Source organism: Leucoraja erinacea, chromosome 16 (assembly GCF_028641065.1).
Source record: "Leucoraja erinacea ecotype New England chromosome 16, Leri_hhj_1, whole genome shotgun sequence".
Lineage (NCBI taxonomy): Eukaryota > Metazoa > Chordata > Chondrichthyes > Rajiformes > Rajidae > Leucoraja > Leucoraja erinaceus.
The window spans coordinates 31,750,983-31,778,215 of record NC_073392.1 but is presented as its reverse complement, the minus strand read 5'-3'; the positions used below and the strand labels follow the sequence as shown (position 1 = coordinate 31,778,215).

Genomic DNA, 27,233 nt, shown 5'->3' with positions numbered 1-27,233 from the left:
CGTTGTCAATCGTCGTGTGGAGGGAGGGAGGGCTGGCGGCAATTATTGCGGCATGTCGGGGATTGTAGTTAGTAGCACGCGTGAATGGTAGGAGGGAGGAAGGTTGCGGACTACAGTTCCCGGCGGGCAGCGCGTCGGGCGGGGGGGCGGGAGAGGGCGGGCGCGCGCAGTGCCAGTTGCAGTCCCATCCGGCTCGGCGACGAGAGCTGCGAGTCCGCGGCTGGAGTGGTGCGGGCGGGTGTGGCGGAGTGGAGTGGAGCTGTGCGGGGACTGGAAGCACCAACAACCCCAAGGAAGGGAAAAAAGAAAAAGAACCCCACAGAAGTCTGTTGCATTTCACCCCCCCCCCCCAAAAGAAAAACGGCGTGAAGAAAACAAAACATTTTCATTTCCTCTTTATTTCTTACATGAGAAGTTTCAACCGAGACGTCGGCTGGTTCTTTATTTCTTCTGGGAGGTTGGAATCGGGATTAAAGATAACTTATTTTCCAACGTATAACTAACAGACAACAGCCCCCCTCCCCTCTCCCCCTACCCCCCACAAACACACACAAAAAAAACAAATTAATCTTCTCAGAAGTGGCCATGGGTTGCACCATCAGCGCTGAGGACAAGGCGGCCGCCGAGCGCTCGAAAATGATTGATAAAAACCTGCGGGAGGACGGTGAGAAAGCAGCCCGGGAGGTGAAGTTGCTGTTGTTGGGTAAGTTGGTGCTGGGTTTGTTGTTGTTGGGGGGGGGGAACAGAGAGAGAGAAGCGCCAAGAGACTCCTTGCCAGCCTGCTTATCCCCATCAGTCCGTGCTCGTCGTCGAAACAAGTTTCTCAATGGGTGCCACTAGTCGGTGTGATTTCTTTTTGAAGCATGCAACACTGTTTTATAACGGAATAAAGGAAGTTATGTGGAGAGAGCAGGCCTCTCGCACCGTTCAACATCTTACTCTTAAACTCCCTTTTCTAGCGAGGAGGTAATTTGAAACTGGCTATTTTATTTAACCACTTCTGTCTAAGTAGTTTCAAATGCGTGTAGGTATTTTATCCAGGTTTGTGAGCACTCATGGGAGTTTTTAATATTAGGACTTAACAATTCACTCAAACAACCCGACTCTTCCACTTATTTTAAGATCGAATTAACTAATTTATCTTATACATTTGGAAGCTGGATTTCCCACCGACGTAGTGATGATTACGATTTTCCTAACTGTCCCGTTTGGCTTATTTATGGTGATGTAAAATAATGTAAGAGTCTAGATGGCCATTTCAGTGCTTCCTATTGTTGATGTGGCGTGCATCCAGGGAGGATGGTGGAACGAATAGTACAGCATAGGAACAGCCAACATAGGATCCATGTCCCTCTATTCCCTGCACATTAATGCCTATTTAAAACCTTATTATGGGAAGAGCTGGGATAATTCTTTAAGGAAGATCGGAACCTTGCTGTAAGCCAACAAGCAACACATTTTAGATCCCCTTATGAGAAGGATATGTTAGAAATTGCAGCGCTTTCAATAGGAAGGAGGAGGGAGATATTTCAAGGGGACGAAATTGGATTGTTGATTGATGTATCTTGTTTATTTCAACAATGTACTTGCATTGCTTGTTGCTTTAATAACAGACTTGGCAAAATAAAAAATGTTCAATTTCCATTGAAACATGTAATTACGTCATAATAAAATCACTTTAAAAGGGCAACTTAGTTCAGAAGAAAATGCCTGTAAAAGAATGGGTCTCTTGTATTATGCAAAGTGAAAATTTGCCAGTTGTCAAAGCAGAATTGTTCAATTAAAACTGCTTTCAAATATTTAACGTTTGTTTTCTGATTGAGACAATCGACAATAGGTACATGAGTAGGCCATACGTCCCTTCGAGCCAGCACTGCCATTCAATGTGATCCTGGCTAATCATCCACAATTAGTACCCCGTTCCTGCAGACTCCGCTATCTTCAAGAGCCCTACCTAGCTCTCTTGAAAGTTTCCAGAGTACCAGCCTCCACCGCCCTCTGAGGCGGAGAATTCCACAGACTCACAACTCTCTGTGTGAAAAAGTTTTTCCTCATCTCCATTCTAAACGGTTTACCCCTTATTAAACTGTGACCTCTGGTTCTGGACTCCCCCAACATCGGGAACATTTTTCCTGCCTCTAGCATGTCCAAACTCTTAATAATCTTATATGTTTCAATAAGATTCCCTCTCATCCTTCTAAATACCAGAGTATACAAGCCCAGCCGCTCCATTCTCTCAGCATATGACAGTCCTGGCAACCCAGGAATTAACCTTACACTGCACTCCCTCAAATAGCAAGAATGTCCTTCCTCAAATTTGGAGACAAAAACTGCACACAATACTCCAGGTGTGGTCTCACAAGGGGCCTGTAAAACTGCAGAGCCCTAATGAATTTGTCTAGTTTGCTTAAACCCTTCACTTTTCCCATTTCCCCCCATTTTTTGCATTTCCATCAAAAGCAATCATTTAAAAATTAGTTATTTGTTATTTTGTGTAGAGCTAGGTGTTACTGAGGGTATTATAGATCTACCAAAGGAATATTGTACATTATGTGTAATTGTCCTAGAGCTTTGGATTATATGTCAGGAATGGATCTTGGAAGTTTAAAACTGAGTTTAATTAATCAACAGAAAAATAAGCTTTGGTTTGGGTTCAGAGGTTGAGGTAACGTTTGTGGTGCTACAGTACGTTGTATGATTTCCTGTTTTTAACGTTTCTTTCTGATTGCATTTGCATTCACTCGTAACAAAAACCAAAATGAGAAAAAAGGATACACTGGGACTTAACGTACCTCTTAAGTCAAATGTCATCAGCATTGAACACAGATACTAGGTAATATGGTGAATATATCACTCATTATCTTGTCTGTCTTGGTCTTCAATAAACTGATTAAAATACACCATGGGAGTTTAGTTTAGTTCAGAGTACAGCATGGAAACATGTGTCCATGCCGATTAGTTCTATGTTATCCTACTTGCGCATCCACTCCCTACAATATTAGCGCAATTTTACAGAGGTTAATTAATCTATAAAATGGCACGTCTTTGTGGGAGGAAGACGGAGCCCCTGGAGGAAACCCACGTGGTCACAAGACAAACGTGCAAACACCACATGGGCAGCATTGAGGTCAGGTTTGAACCCGGGTTTCTGACTCTGAGTCAGTACCTCTACCAGCTGCACCACTATCACAGCTACATTGTAAAAGTCCCAGGATATCCTGGACCAAGATGATTGATCTGCAGCAGCTGCATCACCTCCAATTGTTCTGTATCTGGATGGATATGTGAATTGTATTGTATCTTTTACGAAGTGAGAGGTTTAAATGACGTTTCAAAAATAAAGGCTTCTGGGTTTACAGACTTGCATTTTGCCCAAAGTAATAACACAGAATAACAAAACTCATAACACATGTAAACAAAGAACTGGGATTCATTTTCAGGAGAAGTAGAATTCAAAGGCACAAAAGCTTATTGGAGCTTTGATCCTCTATAGTGTATCGTAGGCTGCTCACATGAATTATAAGATCATAGGCTGTAGGTAGACAAAAATGCTGGAGAAACTCAGTGGGTCAGGCAGCATCTATGGAGCGAAGGAATAGGTGACATTTCGGGTCAAGACCCTTCTTCAGTCTGAGGAAGGGTTTTGACCCGAAACATCACCTATTCCTTTGCTCCATAGATGCTGCCTCACCCGCTGAGTTTCTCCAGCATTTTTGTCTACCTTCGATTTTTCCAGCATCTGCAGTTCTTTCTTAAACAAATCATTGGCTGTAGTTGCTGGAGGCCAAATGTATTGGTCTTGGTTTTCCCGGTACTTTATGTACTTGAGGTGGATTTTAATCGGCATCTTGAAGATGGGGAAGTTGAGAGTTAAGGAGAGCATTATTGAGCTTTATGCCTTGAAGGCAGCAGGTGATGGACGGATCACAACTAAGAATCTACTGTGGCATGATTTTGTGGAGTGCGGAAATATAGAAGGCTTGCAGGGCTGGGAAAGTTTGCAGAGAAGAGGGTTCTGGCCAAGGGCATTAGTAATTTGGAATCAACATAAAGGGCATTGTCAGAACAGGTGTCCACATTTGCCCCCAGGCCAAATTAGACTTTGAGTTAGTTGGAGCAAAAACTATTGACAACCACATTTATGTTGATGGATATGGGAGGCTGGTGAGTGTTTTCTGAATAGTCCTGCCTGAATATAACACGGCAAGATTAATAGTTCCACCAATATATTTGCTGAGGCAAGGCAGGAGCAAGGCTGGAAATAGGCAGCCATAGTGATTGCAAATTGAGTTTTGCCAAAAACAATTTATGGCTGGATGTTATGTTCAAATATGCTTTTTAGGCTATTGGAAACTTCTGATCCAGTCTAACAAATCTGATATGCTTCGGGAGAGTGCTGTAAACCATCAAGCATACACTGAGTGTCTGATGTCTTGGGGTGGAATCAAAACAGTTTCCCATTAACTAATGAGAGGCCAAGGGTAAAGTTTTGAGCGATTCTGGAGTTATTAGCAATTAAGAAAAGAAGCCATTGCAAGTGGCTAGTTACAGTTCGATTACATAAGAACCTGACCGGGGGCGCTGCATTGGTGGCAGCCTCTGCGTACAGCCTGTTGTTCTTTTCAATCTTTTTTTAAATTTTCAGTTAGCTTAATGTCTGTTTTAGGGGGAAACTTTAACTTTTCTATGTGGGGGAGGGGCAGGGTAAGGGGGAAACAGTTTCCCAGTCGCTTCCTGGCGGGGACGCGACTATTTCTCTGAGTCGTGTTATCGCCCCCCACCTCGCGGACTACCACCTGGATCGGAGCGGCCTTTCCTCGCCGGGGACCGGGAACCGGACAAGAGCTACAACAGCGGCGGCGCAGCGCTGAATTCACCGCGGAGCGGGCGATGCCTACCTGGGTCGCCGTTTGGAGCTCCGGTGCGTTGGGCCACTGCTCCAACATCATGGAGCTGCGGTTTGGGAGAGCTTCCAACGCGGGCGGCGCTGACAGTCATCGCGGAGTCCTGGGGCTCCTTGCAGAGGGCCGCCAGCATGAGTCTCCGCCCAGCTTGGCCTGCGGACTTTGGGAGCCGCTGACTCCGGTAGGAGGTGGCCGACTCTGTTGTCCAGGCCGCTGAGGACGTCCCCCAGCCCCGACGTCGGACCTACATCACCCCGGCGGTGCGAGCCTGAACATCGGGCCGCCCGTAGCGACGACTGCAGAGGGCTCGGGGAAGCCCCAACCACGGGTGAACATTGGGGAACATTGGAGGAAGAGACTGACTTTGGTGCCTTCCCTCACAGTGGGAAACTTTGATTCTGCTGTGTGGGGATGTTTTTATGTTAAATTCTATCGTGTGTTGTGTTCTTTATTTTTATTGTATGGCTGTATGGTTATCTCATTTCACTGTGCCATCTGGCATATGTGACAAATAAATGTATCTTGTATCTTGAAACAAAACCAATTCCCATCTCAATAAAGGAAAGGTATTATTTAAGGTAGATAGGTTGGGAAGGATGTGGTGTGAACCACAATTATGGTTTCAAAGAATGGATTTGATTAGAGCATTTTCAGCAGATTGAAAGGATTTAAAGATAAAATTGCAAGCAAGATATGCTTGGATATGACGGATGAGGTCACATGCAAGGACTTTGGAACGGGAAGGGAAGTTATAAGTGGTTGTTGGTGAGGACAGATGTTTTTCAAGGATTAAGGATTTTAAAATTATTTTGAAGTTATGATGATGGCAGATTTTAAATGAGTATGTCCAAAATCTCAAGAGAGAGAATGCTGGTAATTTTGGGATCTTGAGGGTCACCTTTTATGTTTGAGATGGGCACCTGCGAGGCAGTGAACATCCCCAAGGAGTCTGGCTATCGCCTCTTTGCATTCAGAGTTGTTGAGTCTCTCAGAATTGTTACATTAGGGGGTCACCAATAGCCAAAACCTAAGTGGAGCAGCCTCCAAAGGCTATTCTGCAAGGCCTCAATGTCTACCAGGATCCTCATAGCTGTCTTCATTGGAAGAGAGACAAATCCTTCAATTTCCTAGGCGTGCACATCTCATAGGTATGTTACAAAACCTACCTGAATCGTCATTGGGAATCTGCCCTCAGCCATGTCGGCGATTTTGGCGCTGTTTGGAGGGGGCGGGTTTAAAACGCGATTTTTACTAGGCTGTACTAATCGCACATGTTCAGAGTAAATCATTAACGAAAAATCGCTGCAAGACCCGAAAAGGTTTATTAGGTTTTATAGGCCTCGAAAAACAATCTTTTTAAAAACTCAATTTCGTTAGTTTTAAAACCAATTAAAGGAACTGATTATTTTTAGAAGAGAATAGGGGCCCCGCAGATCCTCATAGGGCTGTCTTCATTGACAGGCGTTCCACAGTGGTGAAGAGGGCAGTCAAAATCCTTCAATTTGGCCTAGTAAATTAGAAATAAAAATCATGTTATATTGTGAATTATTTGTGAATAATCTTTGGACACTTAGGCTATTTAAAAATGTTAATCTTTCCTTAAGAAATGGGCGTTTGACTATCCAAGATCACAGCTTTTTTGTAATGTCCATTGAAAATCAATAGGGAACAAGATGCTAATTTCCGAGTATGAAAATGGTCATAGCTTTTTTAATACTTGAGATATGAAAGTGAATTTGGTGTCAAATTAAACTTATTGTTATGCTTTATCTGATGGGATAAATTGCAGACTTGATTTTTTAAATCTCAAAATTTTGTAACATTGCTACATCTCAGAAGTTCTGTCCTGGACCCAGTTCATTGATGTAATCATTAAGAAAGCCTATCAATGCCTTTTCTTCCTTAGAAGATTGAAGAGATTTGGTAGGCCGATGAGTACTATCTTGAACATCTAAAGGTGTTCAGTGGAGAGCATATTGATTGGTTGCATCATGGCCTGGTTTGGTAACTCAAACACCCAGGAATGAAGGGTTGCAAAAAGTGGTGAACACTGTCCCATCCACCACGGGTAGTGACCTCTCCACCATCAAGGGGATCTACAGGAGTTGCTGCTTCAAAAAGAGAGCCAGCATCATCAGAGACCCACACCACTCTGACAACACTCTCATTTCCTACCATTTGGAAGAAGGCATAGGAGCATGAAAACTAACGTCTGGGATCAGGAGCAGCTTCTTCCTGACAACCATCGGGCTGTTAAACATTACAACCTCCAACTAAGCTGTGAACTACATAGACTTGGGTGGGGCATTGTTCTTGTCTTTGCCATATTATTGATTGATTTTATTTTGTTGATGAGTCTGCATAATAGGCACCCCATCCTTGTCAAAAATCTTATTGGTTTGGTTAACACAACTTTCACTGCACATGAAGGCAGTTTATATTTATTTCAGATTTTTATTTCAGTTTTTTTAAATAGCATATTTTAAAAAGTAATTCAACTTGGTGACTTGCATCGTCTTCTCGAGGGTAATTAAGCTTGAATAAAATTGCCTTTGTCGGTAACTCGCGTCTCATGAATAAATATTTTCAATCTATAGCTATTATGAATTCAAAATTGTGCATAATTTAATTGGTGTTTGTGAGTAACTTGCAAATCCCATTTAGTTCTTTACAATTTCTATTTACAACATGTTAATTTGATAAATGGATAAACTTAATTAACTAAAGAGATGTAAGGGATGGATTTAATGAGGCTGTATATTCCTTTGTGGGTTGTTTCCAGTGCAGTTAGAAGCAGCTAATTATTCTCTTGTGTGGTTGAGTTTACATTTGTAGGTTCTCAAATTAGTTTTCAAAGTAAAATTGGTACAGTAATTAAACACGTACACAAAATTTGAGGAATAGTTGATGGAAATGACTGCCATTTGTGTTATAGTGCAGTGAATCTACCTGGAGATCTAACTTGCAATTTAGACCAACTGAGATTATAAATTGAGAGAAATCATACTATCCAATGAAAGCCAAGTGCCAGTGATGCTGAAAATCTAAATGATACGAAACACTAGAAGTGCTCAGCAAATCAGGCAGCATCACTAGTTTGAAACATCAATTAGCTGTAGCTCATTTGAGCTATAGTTGTCTTGTCTCAGCTTCAGTTTCATAATTTTCAAGCCCAACTTTGCCAAAGTGAAATTTGATAGTTTAAATATAGAACTTCAAAATACTTGGTTGAGCGACATACGATTTGTGACATTTCTTCTTGTATCAAAATCATTTCAGCTCCCCAACTAAGGATGGAACCTGAACAGTTCGAGTGAAACAAAGATTGTTCAGATTCTTTATCTAGTAGGAAAAGTAAATATTAATATTACCCTGACATTTTATTATTCTGACATTCACATTTGTTTGAATTAGTCATACAGCGTGAAACAGGCCCTCATCCTAACTCGACCATGCCGATCAATATGCCTCATCTAAGCTAATCCATTTAGTGCATATCCCTCTAAAATAAACCCTTCCTGTGCATGTATTTTGTCTGCCGCTCTTTTCATATACCCACCTGAGTGAGAAAGCTGCCCCTTTGGATTTCTATTAATTTTTTTCTATTCTCGGCTTAAACCTATGCCTTTTATACACATCTATAATATCACCCCTTGGCCTTCTGCGCTCCAAGGAATAAAGTCCTAGTCTGCCCAACCTCGCCCTACAGCTCAAGCCCTCAACTCGTGGCAACATCCTCAAAAGTTTCTCTGCAATCTTTTCAGCTTAATATAATCTTTCATATAACAGGATGACCAAAATCGAACACAGTATCATGTTGTGCAAATTATCAACTCACTGACTGAGGGCCAGCATGCCAAAAGCATCATTCACTGTCCTATTTAGCTGGGACATCACTTTGACAGTACTCTTAAACTCCTCTGCTGTACAACACTCCCTGAGGCCATGCCGTTCATTGACTTCCCAAAATGCAACACCTCACACTTGCCTGATTTGAAACTTCCATTTGTCACTCCTCGGTCCTCTTGCCCAGCTGATCAAGATCCCGCTGATAATCGTTGATAACCAGCTTCACTCTGGAAAACCAACTATTTTTGTGTCACATGCAAACTTGCTAATCGTGTCTTGTACATTCTCATTCGAAGTATTGATAGAGATGGCAAAAGGCAATCAGCCCAGAATAGATTTCCAGTCTGAAATGGTCACCAATGTTTTATTGAAAATAAAATTGCTTGGCTGGGTGTGCAAAAACGGGGATAATGAAAAGGATATGACCCTAAATAATTCGTAACCAATTTGTGAGTTTAATGTGTATTATATGTGTTCAATGTGCCCATGCAAAAGCAGTTATCTATAAATTCTTACTCCTTCCTTTGGTTTGGTAAACAATTTAATAGTGGTAGAGGTATAAAGGTCAATTTCAATCCAACTAATTTGTAAGACGAGTACTGCTTTTGATAGACTTTGCATGGTTCTTGGTTTGGAGCACCCCCCTCCGCCCAAAAAAGCAAGAGTACAGTAAATTAATTGTTCTGACATCTTGCTCGGCGTGAGAGGAACTGCTGTTCAATGATATGTGGCTCCTTTCTCAGTGATCTTTGTGGTTGGCTTCATCAAAGCTAAGTTATAAATATCCAGAGTGCACAGCTTTTAAAGAGGAAATATAGAAGGTTGGGACTTTTTTGTAATCCCTTCAGCAAACAACTGCAAGTGGCGAGGGAATAGACAACAGGGGCAGGAGTAGGCCATTCAATGTGATCATGGCTGATCATCCCCAATCAGTACCCCGTTCCTGCCTTCTCCACATATCCCCTGACTCCGCTATTTTTAAGAGCTCTATCCAGCTCTCTTGAAAGCATCCAGAGAACCTGCCTCCACCGCCCTCTGAGGCAAAGAATTCCACAGACTCACCATCAAAAAGTGTTTCCTCGTCTCCTTTCTAAATGGCTTATTCCTTATTCTTAAACTGTGGCCCCTGGTTCTGGACTCCCCCAACATCGGGAACGTGTTTCCTGCCTCTAGCGTGTCCAAGCCTTTAACAATCTTATATGTTTCAATGAGCTTCCCTCTCATCCTTCTAAACTCGAGTGTACAAGCCCAGCCCCAGCTGCTCCATTCTCTCAGCATACGACAGTCCCGCCATCCAGGGAATTAACCTTGTAAACCTACGCTACACTCCCTCAATAGCAAGAATGTCTTTTCTCAAATTAGGGGACCAAAACTGCACACAATACTACAGGTGTGGTCTCACTAGGGCTCTGTACAACTGCAGAACTGTACAACTCTTTGCACCTATATTCGATTCCTCTTGTTATAAAGGCCAACATGCCATTCGCTTTCTTCACTGCCAGCTGTACCTGCATGCTTACTTTCATAGACTGATGTACAAGGACCCCCAGATCCCGTTGTACTTCCCCTTTTTCCAACTTGACACCATTTAGATGGTAATCTGCCTTCCTGTTTTTGCTACCAAAGTGGATAACCTCACATTTATCCGCATTAAACTTAATCTGCCTTGCATCTGCCCACTCCCCCAACCTGTCCAAGCCACCCTGCATTCTCATAGCATCCTCCTCACAGTTCACACTGCCATCCAGCTTTGTGTCATCTGCAAATTTGCTAATGTTACTTTGAATCCGTTCATCCACATCATTGACGTATATTGTAAATAGCTGCGGTCTCAGTACTTTGCGGTACCCCACTAGTCATTGTACCCACTCACTAGAATGTATAGTCTATTTAAAATGTGTCTGTTTGCATGCACCATAAGGTTCCTGACTTCCTGGAATGATCAAAGGTAGACACAAAATGCTGGAGTAACTCAGCAGAACAGGCAGCATCTCTGGAGAGAAGGAGTGGGTGACATTTTGGGTCGAGACCCTTCTCTCTAGAGATGCTGCCTGCCCTGCTGAGTTACTCCAGCATTTTGTGTCTACCTTTGATTTATACCAGCATCTGCAGTTCTTTCCCACACTGCCTCGAATAATTATGCGAAGCAAGCAGTCAGCAGCAGGAGGAGAAGGATACTGAACTAAAAAGCTATAAAATTGGAAGTGGTGTCATCAGCAAAATGTAATTGAATTTAATTTAAACCTAAATCTTTGGATTGAACAACGAGCAATAATTCTGAGATTGCAAGTGTGAAAGAATTGAAGTAGCACGTAGAGTTGAAATGACCAGATTGCTGAAGCATTAGATAAATGACTGTCTGCAGAAATTCATTACCCCTACTTCATTGTCAGCAATGCCTTTTCGGCTGATCTTTTCGTCGTTTCATCAGCACCTGCCAGTCAGACAAGCACCCAATAAATAATGATCTGCATAATAATGGTTTTATCAGTGCGGGAATGCAGATGTTAAAACTTATTTTAGCTGTAAAGGTGAAAATTCAAGGAATTCAATTTGATAAAAACAAATATAGCCCACCCTCTCTGGGTTATTAACTCAATATTTGTGGGAGCTGATTTCCACATTTTGTACAGACTGACGACACTTAGTTCTTTAATCCTTCTGTAAGCTTTGCAACATCCTGAAGTGGATATGAAAGCTGGACTATAATGCAAGTCTCTAGTCAGGGAAGTGCCCATGACAATGTACAATTTCCTCTATGTACACCGTACACGATTATAATACCGCCACTAAATATTGCTCATGTTCATTTGATAGTGTTCTCTTAATGAATTAATTGTCATTTACCATATAATATCAAATGTGTATGATTTTAAAAAACAAAGATTACTTTTTCTATTTTGTATAATTAAAAATTAAGTGTTCATGCCTAATGTCATTTGCATTCATGGATAAGGGAACAGTGCTTTTGCTGAAATTAAAATGGGCTGATTCATTTTTTGGTAAATGACTGAGGAGGAAGGGCGTTTGATTTGTTGGTAGCATACTGTCGGAATGGTGGTGGGAGCAAATCAATGTCCATAATTTATGCCAGTGGAGCAAATTAGCTCCTGATTGCTGAGATGGCCTGGAATTGAGAATGAGTGTTGGGTGTGAACAAATTTTGGTTTCTTTTGTCATTTCGATGGTTGAAGTACTTGATGGCTAGTGAAGAATGTTGATTCCTACACTGTTATCAGGACAACCATGCTGTCCTTGCAATAACAATGTGCCTTTGTGGGTGAGAATAGAAATTTTTGCTATTTCACAAATTGCCTAATTATTTACAATCCAGTTGATTGGCAACCACAGTTGTGGCTTTTAATTGCCGAAGGTTGGATTTTACTGCTGAGGAGAAACAATTAGACCCCAAATTCCAGCCACTCTGCCGATCTACCCTTGGCTTCTGCAGCTGTGTGACACTGCCTCTGTGCCTCTTGCACAGACTGAATAGTGCCGTAAAAACATAACTCATTATTAATGTAAATAATTAACACTGGTGTGCATACGGCAGTTTGTTAATGCAAACCGACTAATAATATAATTGATGGTTTTGTTTCTGCTTGTGCTTTATCTTCTCCTATGACAATTGCAGCTCCACCACTCCTTTATTTGATCCATAGAAAATGGTGAACCAATGAACAGTTATTTTCCAAGGACACAATTCAATTCAATATGTATTGCTTTCCAAATTATTTTAATTTTAATTGATGCACTAACCTTTATCTACACTCTTCCAGAATTGTGAACTTCCCTTGTTGAATGCCTAATGAGTGAATTGGAAACTAGGCTATAGTGCAGATTTATATTATCAGCCGCGGTCAAAGTTCACTTAGCTGCTAGGATAAGGGTTTTTAGCAATCGATCATCTTTTTTCAGGATGAATTTTTTATGTGAAATGAGTGACTTCCACAGGGAAGATAATGTGTGAGTTGAGTCAAAGTTTAAGTCATCAATGGTTTCAAGTATTGCCTTAATCCTCTAAATTATAAACACCCCACCCACAGAAAATATCTCTAGCAAATACAGGAAACAACAATCAAAACTATTTTGGAAGTTTCTCTACTGGAGGCCATGTTTGGATCTCTGGCTTCCCCTCTGGTCACTATTTTCTACCCGATCCAAGCTTGTGCTCATTCAAACTATGTACGGGGACTCACTCGCCCTGTACAAACATTGTGAATCTCTTTGCTGCTCCAATTCAGATGTCTTGAGGTCTTCTGATTTTAATCAACCCACCAGCATCTCTATCTTGGTGAGACGCCATGCCTTTGTGAGAATTGTGAGACACCATGCCTTTGTGATGATACCTGCTAAGGTGTACTGAGAACTTGTATGTAGTGGATTCTGTTAAAAAATAACCCAGAAGTAGAAGTATTCAGAATCGGCCATTGAACTGCAAAAGGATGTCGCTAAATATAATGTGGAAAAAATTAATATTTTCTTTGCTTTTTATTTGTGCTCTCACTCACCTCTGGACCTATCCACCCTCAAAGCTGAATATGCAGAAGCCACATTGCTGCTCTACAGTGTAAAAACTTTGGTCTATTAACTTGATTTGTATTAGATTGGTGGAGAGTCCCTGTGACACACTGTTTCAGTGGATCTTAAGTAAGTGCAAGACAATCTTGTCATGGTTTCCAATCAGTCATTGTGTCAGAGCATGCAATTATTCCAAAGTACATCACACCAAAGCTGTCAAATTGATGACCAAAAGCTTGATAAAATGTTTTTTGAGGAATTCCTTGAAGGAAAGGGTGTGAAATGTTTGAGCAGTGGATTCTTAAATTTGGATCAACAGTGAGGCAATTAAATCTATTGTTGAGTGTGATCAGATTTAGAACGTGTAGTACAGGTATTGAACGGCACGAGGAGCATGGGTGGCAGATGGGGAGGTGGAGGTTGTGCTCATGGAAGGATTTAAAAGAAAGAATGACTATTTTAAAATTATGGGGGTAGAACAGGAAACACTTGGTGAATGGGGAACAGCAAAGACTTAATTTTGGATAATCTCATGTTTCCACAGAGTAGAATATGGGAGATTAGCCAGAGTGGTGTTGGAATAAGCAAAGTCTGAGGTTGAGTAACAGTTTTGAGGAAGCTAAGATGGCATGTGGGTAAACTCTGAATCACTTCCAAAGCAAAGAGGTTGGTAGCTAGGGCATGGTCATACAGTGGAGTGAAAACGATAGATTTGATCTTCCTGTAGGTTAGGGTAAATCTCTACCTGTCTAGGAGATCAGATAAACATTTTGACAGTAGATACCAAGTGCTGGAGTAACTCAGTGGGTCAGGCAGCAGCTCTGGAGAAAAAGGATGGCAGATGTTTCGGGTTGGAAACCTTCTGACCAGAAACGTCACCCATCCTTTGTCGCCAGAGACACTGCCTGACCAGCTGAGTTACTCCAGCACTTTGTGTCTATTTTTGGTATATGCAAGCATCTGCATTTCCTTTCTAAACATTCTGACAACTCTAGGGATGGTGCGGATCCAAATTGTAAGTCTCTGCCCCAAGCTTTATCCTTTCTCCCTCTCCCATTTTATATTCTTCAGCTCTGTAGGAGCAGTAATTAAGTCCAGTTCAACATCTTTTGTTACTCCATTTTCTACAGTTTCACTTTTCAGTTGCTTCCGGGGTTCTTTGCTGCTTCATTCTGCACTGCCTTTGAATTACTTCAAGAACAATAAGCTGTGGTACGGCTGCCAGAAGTGCTTTGATGCAATCTATCTCTCGTTTTCCTGTTGTAGTGCTTGACCTGAAATTTAATTGATAGTTGAAAACAAAATCGGCATCCAGATGTGGATATTGAATCCTAACATCAATACCGGAGATGCGATGATCTGTGGCAGTGTGATACTTATTGCCTATAAAAAGATTTTTGTATTTAAGGGACTGTTGGGGCCTTGGGTTACTATAGGAAAATTATGTTGGTATGGCCTTTTTGACAGGTGGAGTTAGCATGGGAGATTAAATAGCCCACCAATCTTTCCTATAAGGTGAAAGGGGGAAAGTTTAATAGAGATTTGGTAGGGTCTGGAACACATTGCCAGGGTTAGTGGTGGAGACAGATACGATAGGGGCGGAAGAGGCTTTTCGATAGGCACATGGAAGTGCAAGGAATAATCGAGTTCGGTATTCCGAAAAACTAAAGGAATCATGGGATTCGTCAAAGGTCACTGGCTATATAAAATAAAAAGGGAATGAAGCACTGGCTGCATAAACTGTATGTAAATTTTTATCTTTAATCATGATTTATGTGTAAAAATATATTGAATCTGAGGAATGGGGATGCCAGGTAGCGGGAGAGTGGCTGTAACAGTGAGAGAGGGGGCAGATGCCAGTGGGTGATAGGGGAGAGTGCGCACAGACCCACCACTCATCCGTAGCCCGGGTTGAGCCCGCCCTGGGCATTGCCGAGCCTTCCCTGGACCTCCCCCCCCCCGGTTGTTCCATCCCCATCGGCAATCCGGGGCGCGCCCTGAGTGCCGGCCGTCGATAGGGGTGCGTGCAGGGTGCTGCGGCGGCTCGGCTGGACGGGCAGCATCCCCGGAGAAAAGGAACGGGTGACGTTTCGATACCCTTTTCCGGAGATGTTGCATTGCCCGCCATGGCGCCCCCAGCTGGTGGCCGGCGACCGGGGCCTGCCGCCACCAAACCTCTCTGTCTGAGTCACACCACCCTCCACCATCAGGGCCTTTGATGCTGGAAGACTACAAGCAGCTCCAGAGAAACGGATTGCCTATTCCAGGTCTGAGTGACTCACTATTGTGTAATGACATGCCCTCCGGCAAACCGACGGCCACTGGTCAGGGAGAGACGCGTGGCCGGCGGGGACAAATGGCCACTGGACAGGCAGAGCTGGCGCTGAGCCGCCCCCGGGCTTGGGCCCGGCTCGACACCTCCGACAGCCTCTGGACGAGGACGACCCTCTGGACGAGGACGAGGACGACCCTGCGGCGACTCTGTGGCGCCGGAGACCTGCGCCCGATCCCAACCATGGCCCCCCACCCCACAGAGCAGCACGAAGCATAAAGCACTCACTGAGAAATGAAGGTCTGATAACCGAAGATAACACACAGCAGATCCGCACACTCCAATGTTTATCTCCAGTGAGCGATGACCTGGGCCTGCGCAGTCGGAATACCAAACTCGCTTGTAGAGGGATATGGATCATGTACAGGCAGATGAGACCAGTTTAACTTGATATCATGTTCGGCACAAACATTGTGGGCCGAATGGCCAGTTCATGTGCTGTGCTGTTTTTGTTCTGTGATTGTCTGCTGGAATCGCTATAGTCCTTTATGTAGGAGCTGCAGGACTTTGACCCAGTGACAATGGTAGAATTGTGCACCGGAGTGGGGAAACAAATCCACCTATTGCTATTGCAGGTTGTACATGTGTCCCGGGTATAGATGGTGGAGTGGCTGAAGTAAATCTGGAAAATATTGAACATTTTGAATGCTGCAGCTTTCCTTTATAGAGACAAATGCAGAGTTTTGTACCAGGTTCCTAACCTGCCGAGTAGGCAGAGCTTTGGAGATTTGGAATCCAAGCTCACTATGGATTGCCTGTTCTCTTGTTTGGTTTAGTTTATTGTCATGTGCACTGAGGTACAGTGAAAACCTTTTTGCTGACCAATCAGTTGAAAGACTATATATGATTACAATCAAGCTGTCCCCAGTGTGCAGACACATGATAAAGGGAATAATGTTTAGTGCAAGGTAAAGTATGATTAAAGATAGCCTGAGGGTCTTCAATGAGGTAGCAAGTAGCTTAGGACTGCTCTCTAGTTGTTACTAGGATGGTTCAGTTGCCTGATAACAACTGGGAAGAAACTCTCAGAATCTGGAGGTGTGCATTTTCACACTTCTGTAACTCTAGCCTGATGGAAGAGGGAGTGAGATTCATCCTTGATTATGCTGGTGGCCTTGCCAAGGCAGCGTGAAGTGTAGATTAAGTAATTGATAGAGAGATTGGTTTGTGTGGGCTGCATCCACAATTCTCTGCAATATGTTCCAGCACGCATAGAATTTTTAGAACGTATCTAGTTATGTTGCTGGCCATAGAGAGCTCTTGGGATGTTGACAGTGTGTAGTGTTGAATTTAATGTGCAGTTGGTTAATTTCTCCTCTTGGAGATGGTCTCAGCCAGTCGTGTGTGGTGGTGATGTGTTACTTGCCATTTAGCAGGCCACTGCTGCAGATTGTCGATGTTGTGTTGTATGCAGGCATGGGCTATTTCTTTTTGTGAGTTGCAAATTAAGCTGGGTGCTGCAGTTGTGTCCAGCTCTGTCTCTGACCTAAGGAGTGCAAGTGGTTTATAAATCAGGCTGATGATGGTTGAACCTGAGGAGGTTCTGCAGCAATGTTCTCAGATTGAGATGATTTTCACCTGGCAACTTTTGTGCTAGTTTTAATTTTCAGTAACAGATTTCTTCCTTTGAGGGTGTGGGTGGATAGTAGCATTAGCAAACACGTTCTGCATCCTGCCTTTTCCTATGATGGATGCATAATAGCAGAAATATTTTAAAGTCAAGTTAAAGGGGAGGGGGGGGGACTACCAGTTTTGTAAACAATGAGCAGTGATCTGCCTAAGGATGGTGGAAGCAGTTTTATTTTGAAGTGGATTGGAATGATACTTGGAGCATGAAAAGTCATTATATATAAATGAAAAGTCATTGGGAAATAGGATGGGGTACATGAGAGAATTTGCATTGGCTCAATGGCCAAAAGCAGTCATCCTCTGCAGTGCTGACTCTGGGATTCTTTTAAACATCCACACTTTCTTTGTGATGCTGGCAAAAGATGCTACAGGCTGACAGATAGTGTTTGATACAAATACATCAATAGATGCTCCTGAACACATCATCAGAGGATGTGGTTTGGGCTGCCAAACCGCCCCACCCTGGTTGCCATCTTTCCGAGCTGTCCACTGTCTCTCCAGTCGTCACCACCCTATTCTTGGTTGTCAACCAGTCTATTCCTGGTCGCCACTGGTTTCACCAGCAGAGTGATTGATACAAATACATTGATAGATGATCCTGAACACATTATCAGTGATGTAACATGGGGTCATTGGGTGTTTCGGGTCTTTCAACATCAGACACCCTCACCCAGGCGACCCAGCCGTGGTTGATCAGATCACGACTTGTGTTCAGGTGGCATTCGCTCCTCCCCATGGACCTCCTCTCCTGACCCAGAGCCATCTCGAGGCCTTCTCCGCTGCCTCTGTGGTGTTCTTGATGGCCCTTCTCCTCGCCACTCCGTTGATGCCTAGTGCACTCAAGGCCTTGTAGAGCGATTGCCCTACAAAACCTCTGCAGCCAACCTCGATGGGCATACATCTTGCCTTCCAGCCCTGCTTGCGGCAGTCTATGACCAGCTCTTCATATTTGAATGATACTAAGGTGTAAAACCATTCAGTAGATGTTCTTTTATAGAAAGTGGTAGCAATGGTGGTAGCATTGGTGTGCGGGAGATATTTCTGACTAGTCCAGGAGAAGCCTATTACGTTTTAAGTCCAAAGAAAGGGATTTCTTGAATCTGTTCTGGGAAATGATCACAATAGCACTGGGTTTAGATCTATAATGAAATGGAACAATGGAGTAAAAGTGGTTGATTGGAAGGATGCCAGTCTCAGTGAGTTGAAAATGTTTGGTTAAATTAGAAGCACAGATTGGCAGGGAGAACGAAAGGTAGTCGGTACATTCTCACCTTGAATGGGAAGTTCGGACAATCAAATCCTGAAGTTCTTCATGATGTGACTGAGGATTTAAGACATGTCGGGTTGATTACATAGTAGAATTATTCCAGGAATAGGAAGCTCTGCGGGAATATTTTCATTTAAAAAAAAATTCCCAAGACTAAGAGCAGACGTCAAATTGAAAAAGTAATTCTTGTATACGAATATGAGTAATAAAAGGGTAATATAAGATAGAAACAATAAGGGCTGAAATTATTAATATTGATTAGCATTTAATAAACTCCAGAAGAGGTTTATTTAAAGCAAATCTTACTTCTTTAACTAACCATTGAGTTTTAGAGGCGAATATGTTGATGAAGGGGTTGTGCTCTTTATAAAAGGGCTCGCAATAGGTATTTGGTAAGTGCCATTTGATACGCTAATCATGGAAAGACTGCGTAGGAAGGGGCGATACTTAAGTACAGGAAATATAAGATTATTAAGGGTTTGCACATGCTGGAGGCAGGAAACATGTTCCCGATGTTGGGGGAATTCCAGAACCAGGGGCCACAGTTTAAGAATAAGGGGTAAGCCATTTAGAACGGAGACGAGGAAACACTTTTTCTCACAGAGGGTTGTGAGTCTGTGGAATTCTCTGCCGGGCGGTGGAGGCCGGTTCTCTGGATACTTTCAAGAGAGCTAGATAGGGCTCTTAAAGATATGGGGAGAAGGCAGGAATGGGGTACTGATTGGAGATGATCAGCCATGATCACATTGAATAGGGCTTGAAGGGCCAAATGGCCTACTCCTGCTCCCATTGTCTGTTGTCTATTATGAAATGATAATTGTGACGTGGATTTTCAACTTGGAGAAAGGTGATCCATTGTATTCTTCTAAACCCTATTAGGACCTTGGGTTTGTCTGTACAGTCCAATATTTCAGCCTTTTTAGTTAAGACTACTTAAATATGAGCGATGAAGAGTACTGGCACACTTTGAGGATGTAGGCAAACACGTCAGATAAGTTGGTATTGAACGAATCAGAGATTTCAAAGGGGAATTGGAAGGCCACTGCAGAGGAAATTGATTGAATAGTTTGTCATATAGTAACTGGCGTGGAGTTGACGGGGTGATTGGGCCATGCTTATAATAACTAAAGGTGCTTAAAGCACTTATTATAATATCAGAGGTATACCAAATTGCTGGAGAAACTCAGCGGGTGCAGCAGCATCTATGGAGCGAAGAAAATAGGCGACGTTTCGGGCCGAAACCCTTCTTCAGACTGATGGGGGGTGGGGGGGGGGGGGGAAGGAAGGAAAAAAAGGAGGAGGAGCCCGAGGGTGGGGGGATGGGAGGAGACAGCTCGGGGGTTAAGGAAGGGGAGGAGACAGCAAGGGCTAGCAAAATTGGGAGAATTCAACGTTCATGCCATCAGGATGCAAGCTGCCCAGGTGGAATATAATAATAATAATAATAATCTTATTTATATAGCACATTTTTAGTCAACTTGCATTGACCCCAAAGTGCTTCACATAATTACATTACATTTAAACACAGGCAAAGGTGGTGAAGTGTCTTGCCCCAAGGACACAACGACAGTATGCACTCCAAGCGGGATTCGAACCGGCTACCTTCCGGTCGCCAGCCGAACACTTAGCCCATTGCGCCATCTGTCGTGCACTTAGCCCATTGCGCAACATGAGGTGCTGTTCCTCCAATTTCCGGTGTTGCTCACTCTGGCAATGGAGGAGACCCAGGACAGAGAGGTCGGATTGGGAAGGGGAGGGGGAGTTGAAGTGCTGAGCCACCGGGAGTTCAGGTAGGTTATTGCGGACTGAGCGGAGGTGTTCGGCGAAACGATCGCCCAACCGCCGCTTAGTCTCCCCGATGTAAATCAGCTGACATCTAGAGCAGCGGATGCAGTAGATGAGGTTGGAGGAGATACAGGTGAACCTTTGTCGCACCTGGAACCACTGCTTGGGACCTTGAATGGAGTCGATGGGGGAGGTGAAGGGACAGGTGTTACATTTCTTGCGGTTGCAACGGAAAGTGCCCGGGGAGGGGGTGGTGTGGGAGGGAAGGGAAGAATTGACAAGGGAGTTGTGGAGGGAGCGGTCTTTGAGGAAGGCAGACATGGGGGGAGATGGGAAGATGTGGCGGGTGGTGGGGTCACGTTGGAGGTGACGGAAATGGCGGAGGATTATGTGTTGTATTTGCCGGCTGGTGGGGTGAAAGGTGAGGACTAGGGGGACTCTACCCTTGTTGCGATGCGGGAATGGGGAGAGAGAGCAGTGTTGCGGGGTATGGATGAGACCCTGGTGCGAGCCTCGTCTATGGTGGTGGAGGGGAATCCCCGTTCCCTGAAGAACGAGGACATTTCCGATGCCCTGGTATGGAATGTCTCATCCTGGGAACAGATGCGGCGTAGGCGGAGGAATTGGGAGTAGGGGATGGAGTCTTTACAGGGGGCACGGTGGGAAGACGTGTAATCCAGATAGCCATGTGAGTCAGTTGGTTTGTAGTGTATGACGGTCAGAAGTCTGTCCCCAGCGATGGAGATAGTGAGGTAAAGGAATGGTACGGAAGTGTCGGAAATGATCCAGGTGTATTGGAGTGCCGGATGGAAGTTGGTGGTGAAGTGGATGAAGTCAGTCAGTTGTGTGTAGGTGCAGGAGGTGGCCCCAAAGCAGTCGTCAATGTAACGGAGGTAGAGGTCGGGGATGGGGCCCTGGTACGTATTGAACAAGGATTGTTCAACGTACCCGACAAAGTGGCAGGCGTAGCTGGGGCCCATGCGTGTGGCCATAGCTACGCCTTGCGTTTGGAGGAAATGGGAGGAGTCAAATGTAAAGTTGTTGAGGGCGAGGACCAACTCCGCTAGGCGGAGGAGAGTGTCAGTGGCTGGGTATAGGTTGCTCCTCTGGTCGAGGAAGAACCGGAGGGCTTTGAGGCCATCCTGGTGGGGGATGGAGGTGTAGAGTGACTGGACATCCATGGTGAAAATGAGGGGGTGGGGGTATCAGCTTGCTTTGTCAGCACCGGCAATTGATTCGTATCTGGAGGTGTTGAAGGAGCTGCAAATCTTCAGTTCTGGCACTACAGGTGCACAACCTTTTATCCGAAAGCCTTGGGACCAGACACTTTTCGTAATTCGGAATTTGTTGGCCTTCGGAATGGAAATTTTTTAGCGTAGATTTTAATGGCTGGCTCAGTGGTAGAGTGCTCGGCTCATATCCACAAGGTCGCGAGTTTGCGCCTTGATCCCGGCAGTTCCTCGGTCGCGAGTTTGAGTCTTAAATGTAGTTTTTTCTTGCAGAATAAATGTCTGTATGAAATGCAGTGTGTTGAATGAATTCCTGAATTTGTAAATGTGCCCGCAGCATTGAATCACCTCTCGCACTCATGTCACCCTAGCGGGGCTACATGCCCTTAGGCGGCCTAAGGCGACATTTTCACACTCTTATATCCGTGTGCAGCAGAGGCGACGTGCGTTTGGCGCCAAACATGAGCTTTGGCCTGCCATGTTTAGCGCCAAACGTGAGCTTTGGTGAGCTTTGGTGTGCAGACGACATCCTGGAAAAAATGTCCGGTTTCTTCCAGGTAGGCGATATACCCTCCCGGGCAATATACCCTCCACTTCTCTTTTATGAAGGGGATTTAGTTCCCCTTTCTTCCAGGACCGACCGGAGGTTCCGCTGTCACCTCTGCGGGCCGCCCTCGGTGAACGTCCTGTCTCCCTGTCCCTGGGATAGCAGGGGGCGATCAAACAGCACAATACCCCCCTCCCCCTCCAACTCCAGAGGAATCTGCTCCCCGATGGGCCGCTACGGCGACAAGTGGCAATTCGCCCACAGCCCGAGCTGCGCGACCCTAAGAACAAGACGTACCTTGCACACCATCAGCTTCTGCCCATACGGGGAGCGTGTTCCTCTGGAGTTGGAGCGGGGCTGGGCTGGAGTTGCTGATCTGGGATCTCCGTGCTTGCAGTGGGCCTGGGGGTCAGTGTCCCGATGAGGGGGCACAGCTCGGGCTGTGGGCGAACTGCCACTTGTCGCCGTAGCGGCCCATCGGGGAGCGGCTTCTGGTGGTCCTGATGTCTCCGGCCAGTTTGCAGTTTTCCTCTGGAGTTGGAACGGGGCTGGGCTCGTGCTTGCAGTGGGCCTGGGGGTCGGTGTCCCGTTGTTCCTGACGTCTCCGGTGACTGGCATCGCTGACGTGAAGACAGTGCAAAGCCCCCGCGCTGGAGCAATGGGCTGGAGAGGGGAGGGAAGGGGTCACACACATGGCTGGGAAGCAGAGGGGTGTAGGTGGGGTGAAACTGAAGGGAGCGACAATCTGCTGCTCCCTGCCTGCTGAGTTAAAAAGTTCCCACGCAAGACTCACGATACATTGTGTATCGTGAGTCTACCGTGGGAACTTTTTAACTCAGCGGGCAGGGAGCAGCTGATTGTCAATTATTAACCCTCCTGCGCAATATACCCTCACCTTCTCTTTTATGAATGGGGATTTAGTTCCCCTTTCTTCGAGGACCGACTGGAGGTTCCACTGTCACCTCTGCGGGCCGCTCTCGGTGAACGTTTTCAAGGACCTTTCTTCAAGGACCAAAAAAATGTCCGCTATTCGGAGGTTTTCGTTATTTGGATCTTCGGATAAAAGGTTGTGCATCTGTATTGTCTTAAAAGTACAATGTTAACCATTTCCCTTTCTACCATTGTTGCCAGATGTTGCAGAGTATTTCCAGCATATGCAATCTTTTGTTAAATTAAATTTGTGTTTATGTTAGCTGGCTCTTCCTTTTTTTGAGTAACGTCTCTGTTTTAGTGCAGCTTGACTCCTGGGGCCAGTTTTCCATTGCATTGTATTTTGAATACTGCCCTTTCACTGCTAGCACTGTGGCACGCTTCCAGCTGAAGTAAGTGGGAAGAAACCGGTCCTTTCCAATGCTAATTATACAAAGTGAAATTAGATTCTGGGCAGAGGATTTACTACCAGCAACATAAGTTAGCAATTATGACTATTGCTCAACGGCCTGCAAAGGTGAATGATGTAGCTATTGGAAAGTGTGTATGACTGCTGGTGGAGACATTCTGCAGAAGTTGTATTAAGTCAATAGTGAAGATGAATTTGATGCTGCTAACACAGACTTGAACTGCCGAGACATCTTTTCCACCAAAATAGAAGCAATCTTTGTAAAGAGAAAACTGTGCTCCAAAAATTGTTTACTTCTGCTTGTCTCATTAGCCTTGTAGTAATGCAAAATCTGGAAGTATTTTAGATTAATTTAAATTCCTGTTCTTAAATAATGTTTCCTGCCTTTTTAAGGGGGGGAGGGGGAGGAGAGATGCGGATTTGGTTTTGCTGTAATTAAACGGCTGATGAGCATTTTGAACGGTAGCTTGATTAAGAAAAGACTAATCTAGTTGTGGGAGGAGGGATCTCTGATCTCATGAGCACTTGAACTTAATTTGCATTGGTTTTGTGATGCCAAGGTGGATTCCTGGATTGCAGAGTGAAATCTTTGAATTGAGGATATAAAATAAAACTGTTGGTCTTGTGTTTACACAGAGGTCTGTATATGTAAAGAATACGGTAACATGCTCCTGAATTGAATTTGTTAGTAAACATATTCTATCAGTATAAGCAAATTTGATATTGTGAAAACCGTAACGGATCATAGGATTTGTCAAAGGTCATTCACCGTAAAGAAAAAGCAAATGAAGTGCTAGCTGAAGAAACTGTGTATAAATTCTTATCTTTATTCATAATTTATGTGTATAAATATAATCTGAGGTTACATTATAGGAAAATTATTGTATTCCAGACTGGAGCGCAATGATAGTTTCTGAATCGAATTTTACTATTCTACTAATTTCAAGGCAATGGAATTCTTCAGCCAACCCCAGCCGGGCCAACCGTCAGCCCCGGACCGACGACATCAGCAGCCCCAGGCCCACAGCCAGCGTGGAGAAGAAGCTCAACCGCCACCGGGCCAACTGACAGCCCAGACCGTTGACACTAGCGGCTTCATTATGAAACCTCAGTCTGTCTAGAAATACCAAGTTTCTATATCACTTCTTCAATATTGCAAAAATTCTGAGTTTCCCAGAAATGTACAAAATCAGTTATTGAGCTAGTTCGAGAAATTAGGGGAGATAGTTAAGAAGTTAAGAAAAAGATCAATTTTAAGGAGCATCTTAAAGGAAAGGGGTAGTGAAGCTTTGAAGTTTAAAGGGGCATACTAAACTGTGGGGTTTGAACAGGAAGGCACAATTGTTGGAGATGGGGGTGAATAAAATCAAAATACGAGGCTCCAAAATTGTTAGAGTGTTGAGATCGTAGAAGATTGTGGGTTGGAGAAGGTTGGAAGGATGATTCAATCAGTGGAGAGATCTAAATTGATCCTGCCCTATAGACCCACTTGTACACGTTGAGATCTCGTGATCAGGGTCTCAAACTATCCAACATCCCTTTTAAGTATTTAAGCACTTTAAATGTGAGCACTTGGGTAATACAAATGTAGCTTTTAGCCAGAGGCTCATTTTTCTATCATCCAACATTAATGGAGAGAATTTTAAAGAACGTTTCCATAATTGATATATTTTGAATAGAATATTGCATAAGATGTAAGGTGCTTTGAACACTGGAATAAAATAATTTTTCAAATTATTTGCAAATGAGATTCTCAATGCAGTCTGCCCATAATGAAAAAATGGATACATGGCTATAACAATACTAACAACCCAATCTATATCTGACCTTTTGCATTTACAGTGTAATGCTTTTAAGCAAAAATTAATTATTGACGAAGGTGTAAATGGCTTGCAACTGTAATTCATTACTTTTGGTAACAGAGCAGACAAGCTGCATCTTGCAGAGACTAAACTGCTGTAAAACGAGGGAGCAATTATTTTGCCTTCCTGTGTAGCACTGACTCACTTCCTTCAAATTTTTTTTTCTGAGGTTTCTAGAAATCTGATGCTTGCCCTTCACAATGAGTTTCCCCCGGTTTACTTTTGAAGATGTGATGTGTGATTATTTCAGCAGAGTCAGGATGTCGGTCCAGCTTTTAGCAGGGGACCTTGGCTAAATAGTTTGAGAAGAAACAGAAGCTGTTCTCTCCCCTGAATTTAATTGATGTTTTTTTTGGAACGGGGATGAGGGTGTCCGTGTGACTTCCAGCTGGACTGCATTTTCAATGGAATGGGTGTGTGGTACAAAAAAGTATCTTCAGTTGCTTGTTAAATATGCTGACATTGTTCTGGATTGTTCATCAATCCAAGTTTTTGTATCTTTAAATATTTCACTTGGGATTAATTACACTTTCCTTTTTGTTAGTTCAACGTGCTGATCTGTAAATGCGATCCTAGCATGGAAGGCTTGAACACATGAGCTTAGAGCAGTTAACCTCTTTGCATATTGAATGATAAATGGACATGAAGATCTGCGGATCTGTGGTTGAACGATTTGTAGTTAAGCCAGAAATGAGGATGTAATAAATATATTTATTATTGCAAGATATTGGGGCCAAGCTCACCCAGGTTGTTTTTAACTTAAGGGATGTTTCTTCAATTACTTGGTCTTCTTGATGTAGGCACCTCAACTAATACCCAAGGTAGACACAAAATGCTGGAGAAACTTAGTGGATGAGGCAGCATCTATGGAGAGAAGGAATTGGCGACGTTTTGGGTCGAGACCCTTCTTCAGACTGATACCCAAGTCATTTTAGTTGAAAATCAAAATATAGGCTGTGGGCCGAGCATCAAAAATATGTCTAGAAATCAACTTTCGTGACCCATGTCTCGGTACTACATGAAATTTTGCACAGATTTAGATAAAATATAATTGAGAAGGAAGTCATAACTCGTCAGTGCCAAAAGTTGCACATTTATTAATTAAACTAATTAGAATATGAGACCGAAGCAGTAAGCGCCATCTAGTCTCTAATGCCCATATTACACCATGGGGAGCCTATTTCCGTGGTGTAATCTATTTATTTATACACACACACGCGCGCACACACGCGCACGCACACATACGTGTATTATATAAAAATAATATAATGAATATAATTGTGAGTGTTTTTTGAATGAGACTGCCGCAGAGGTCCGGCTCCTGAACCAGGCTAATTAATGGGTGAGGGCAGTTCTTCTGGGCTTCCCCGTCTACTGAACCCCACTGACTGCCAGTGTGCAGAGTGGAGGGTCAAGGCCAAAGTGGGACTGGGGCAGTTCCAGGCTGGGGGAAGGCTAAGGCATCTTCCACTGAGAGGAAAATGCCTAACCCTATACTAACCCTAAGTCGCTCCCCTTCCAGAGCTACCCACTGCTGGAGCTGGAGCTGCTTTGGGACTGGCCGCGGGCTCCGTAAGTGTGGCTGCTCAGCGCGTCCACCTCAGCCAGTGTGCCCTTCTGGATCATCATGGTGATGATGGTGGGGAGCAGCACTGCCCTGCAAGCCGCCCGGGTCACCTTCAGCACCCCCATAGCGTCGGCTCCGTCAGTCCGCCCGCACGCTCGCTGCAATACCGGCTGGCCGACAGCCTGACTGACCCCACGCAGCACTCACCGGCCTACCGACAACCCGACCAACCCCTCGCAGCATCCGCCGGCCTACCGACAGCCCGACCGACCCTTCGCACCATCTACCGATGGACCCTGACCCTAATCTTAATCCTAATCCTAGCTCTACATTTGTTATTTATCATTTTTATTTAACAGTTCACATCATAACTTAAGATAATTAAAAAACAAAATTATCAGC

At 44.0% G+C, this 27,233-nt stretch overlaps 1 protein-coding gene across 1 annotated transcript in view; it reads left to right on the top strand.

The window, feature by feature from the left end:
- The first annotated feature begins 226 nt into the window (after positions 1 to 226).
- The window catches only part of LOC129704748 (guanine nucleotide-binding protein G(i) subunit alpha-2), a 201,870-nt gene continuing 174,863 nt past the window's right edge, over positions 227 to 27,233 (top strand). Inside the window, exon 1 of the mRNA XM_055648063.1 lies at positions 227 to 703. Within this exon, the coding sequence (XP_055504038.1) occupies positions 586 to 703 (118 nt within the window). The 5' untranslated portion in view covers positions 227 to 585. The remainder of the gene's footprint in view (positions 704 to 27,233) is intronic.